The sequence below is a fragment of the Ruditapes philippinarum genome, unplaced genomic scaffold (assembly GCF_026571515.1).
Source record: "Ruditapes philippinarum isolate M1 unplaced genomic scaffold, ASM2657151v2 ctg12151_1_1_1_1, whole genome shotgun sequence".
NCBI classification, from domain to species: Eukaryota; Metazoa; Mollusca; class Bivalvia; order Venerida; family Veneridae; genus Ruditapes; species Ruditapes philippinarum.
This window is the reverse complement of record NW_026856123.1, coordinates 7095-10134: the sequence shown is the minus strand read 5'-3', so window position 1 is coordinate 10134 and position 3040 is coordinate 7095. Positions and strand designations below refer to the sequence as shown.

Genomic DNA, 3040 nt, shown 5'->3' with positions numbered 1-3040 from the left:
CTAGGGATGATATTTTTACTGTTACCCACAAACCCATGTGTTATTTATATACTGTCATCGTGTCTTCCCTTTCGACTTTTGAGATACCACACAATAAACCTTTCATGGGTACATGACATGAGCAACCTGGCTTTATTTTATCGATACTTGAGATGATCAACAGAAAACTGTTATTTCCTCAGCAATCTGTTTGAAGAAGCCATTGAACAAATTTGATTTTTGCAGCTAGTTATCTACTACGAAAAAGAGGATCGCAATCATCGTGGTTTCCTATGCAGCAAGAACTGTAAGATAACAAGAAAACTTCACTAAAATCTTCATTCCATTTATGCTATTTTTGGAATTTGCATGAACCTCCAAAGCCATATATGTACATTATGTTTCCGTGGGTTTGAGTATATGGGCGATACTGTTAAGTAGTAATACACTTTTAGATCAATTTGTCTGGTGGCGGCAAGCAATGTGAACAATACTCGTGCCTGCCCACAGATCATAATATGAATTATTAAGAGGTTAGTACACGGCAGGAGAGGGCCGGAAGGTGATAATCGGCCCGCGAAATGAATAATGGACCCGAGGGCTTTTCACCTTCCGGCCCTACTCTGACGTGTATTATATATGTTAATAAATAACCGATTTGATATTGGCCCTGTTGTTTGTCCGAGGGCAGTCGTTTTGGCCCAAGGCCGAAGGCCGAGTGCCAATACGACTGACCCGGGGACAAATAACAGGGCCAATATCAAATCACTTATTTATTGACAATTTTATTAAATAACAACATAAACTTATAATATTTTACATTTAATCTTCGGATATTTCTCCTTATTTCAATTCTAACATATTTTAATTATAACAAAGAACAACTGTAAAAATCGAATTCTAACATATTTAACTTATAACAAAGACAACTGGAAAAATAACTACATTTTATCAGTTTGACCTTAATTATTACATATACAACAAAATGTGATTGTCAGACTGTCTACTGTGATTCCTGCGAGCTCCCAACATCAGAAAACTTTCTCTTCCCCGACACAAAGTTAATGTTAAAAGTACCTCCAGAAATGTAAGCACCACATAACACTGCAAACGGATTTGAGTGTTGTTTTGAGACATTTGAAGAAACACTTCGACTAGCATCAAGTGTATTACAAGTATAATTTGTGTTCATTATTGGTTTTATATCTGCCAATACAGAGGTGTTCTTATGTTCAATTGTTTGAACATGGCATTGTGTAACAAAATCGTTTCTTGAAGATGGTCGCATATGGTCTGATAGGATGTCAGAAGCTTGAGCCTGCTGTTCTAAAGTAGGGGTGGAAAAAACATTTAATGTTTGCAGGTTTTTCCAACCTCCTAGATGAGCTATTTCCGTAGGTGGCCGACCTGCTTGAACAAGTATTTGGGCAAATGTTTTTCTTGTGGAGTGATTTACTTTTCGGCCTTCTAGTTGGCCTTTCTCAGCTAATTCTTTCATTATTTTTCCAAGTTCATTTTTTCCGACAGGCTGATGTGAATACCAAACATCTGTTTTGGGTGAATTTATTGGCTGAAGGTAAAACCTGCTTTTATTGTCTAGCAGATCGGCTGGTCTTCGACGTCTATATTCTTTGTAGATGGCAACTGGACAAAACTCATCACCGGGTGTTGCAAACACCCTGGGAGCAACTTCTCTGTTCGAGTTTCGGCTAGATCCATTCCTTGTTTTCGTACTTCTCTCTGAAAATATTCAAAAGGAACTAATATTCAGTCATGCCTTAACAACAAAGTTTGCACTCTTGTGAAAGTGTGTCATAACTTTGAATTTTGATAAGCTTTTTGTATACTGAAAAATAGAATATAGTCAAACCTGAATTAAGCAGACAGGCAAGGGAGACACAAAAGTTAGCTGCTTAGCACAGGTGGCTGCTAAATACAGGTGAAAACCAAAACAACAATTACTTTGGAAACATTTTTGTCACTGTTGTAAACAGGTGGCTGCTTAATAAAGCTGACTGCTAAGGCAGGTTTTACTGTAAGCTAATAATTACAAGCATTTCATACAATTCAACAAACCTGTAAATTCCAAGTACTCTCGAGAGTCTGGTGCTCTTTCAGCTCAATGTCCCCCAAAAGAAGGTTTGTATGGTCCTGTCTACCACGCATTCCGAAGTAAACGCGATTGTTCAACCACACTGTCTGAAGAAGGGTCTGTACATCACCTGTAATGAATATTAATATTTCTTATATACCTAAAATACACCTTTTTTATAACATTGAATATCAACAGAAGTATTCCATAACCAATATTCTTCTCCTCGGCTTTTATTTTACATGTTGCCATTGTACTAGAAAATTACAAAAAGTATTTATGACAGACTGATTTAATGGGTCAAAATTACAACAGATTTGTACTGAGACCTTACGCTGTCTACAGTCATGGTTAAAACAATCTTAACTTTAAAAAAATGACATTTTAAATTGAATGCCAAGAAATAATAATTACATACATGTACTTCAATTTTGTATCGTTTCAAATTATTACTTATGTACATGTATCATTTTCCAAAATATGAATTAATTTATTTAAATCTGATATAGTATATAATGAAATTAACTTTGCCAAGTAGTTATTTGTCTCGTAACTGCTGGAATTCGTCAGTAGACAGTGGCTCGGCTTTAGACTTTAAATTCCCTTTGCCCTGTGCCTCTAGATGTTTCCGCTTGGATATCAAAACTTGGTGAGAATGACTGAAACGTTCATCTTTTCTAATGCTGAAGTTGACTTTTTTCTCCTTAAGGTGTCGATCAATTGAATATTGTATGCTAGTTAGAGTGCCCGGTTCATATTCTGTGCCGTCTCGCTACCTGACAGCTGAAAATAAATGTAAATTCACATGTGTAGATAGATCTACATATTCATAGTAAACAGGCCAATCATGTGGATTTTTAGAGCATTAACTGGCAAATATTATTTTTCCAAAAATCAAACATCTGCCGCAAAATGTTAAAAATAAAAATCATACATAAATTCTATTTCTATGGAGAAACTGACATTTTC

General features: G+C 35.8%; 1 protein-coding gene across 2 annotated transcripts; it reads right to left on the bottom strand.

Moving 5' to 3' along the window:
• Window positions 1-844: 844 nt before the first annotated feature.
• On the bottom strand, window positions 845-2181 carry LOC132745448 (uncharacterized). Of its 2 annotated transcripts, none has more exons than XM_060734377.1 (2): window positions 2056-2181; window positions 845-1719 (listed from the first exon to the last, which is right to left on the bottom strand). In XM_060734377.1, the coding sequence occupies exon 2, from the start codon at window positions 1475-1477 to the stop codon at window positions 983-985; it is 495 nt and encodes a 164-aa protein (XP_060590360.1). In that variant the 5' UTR covers window positions 1478-1719; window positions 2056-2181; the 3' UTR covers window positions 845-982. The 2 variants fall into 2 exon arrangements, with proteins under 2 accessions (XP_060590360.1, XP_060590361.1); XM_060734378.1 differs by having other exon boundaries at window positions 2056-2175.
• Between the last annotated feature and the right edge of the window lie 859 nt (window positions 2182-3040).

Coding starts and splice junctions, on each gene's coding strand:
- LOC132745448 (XM_060734377.1), bottom strand. CDS start 1,477: ATGAAAGAATTAGCTGAGAAAGGCCAACTAGAAGGCCGAAAAGTAAAT.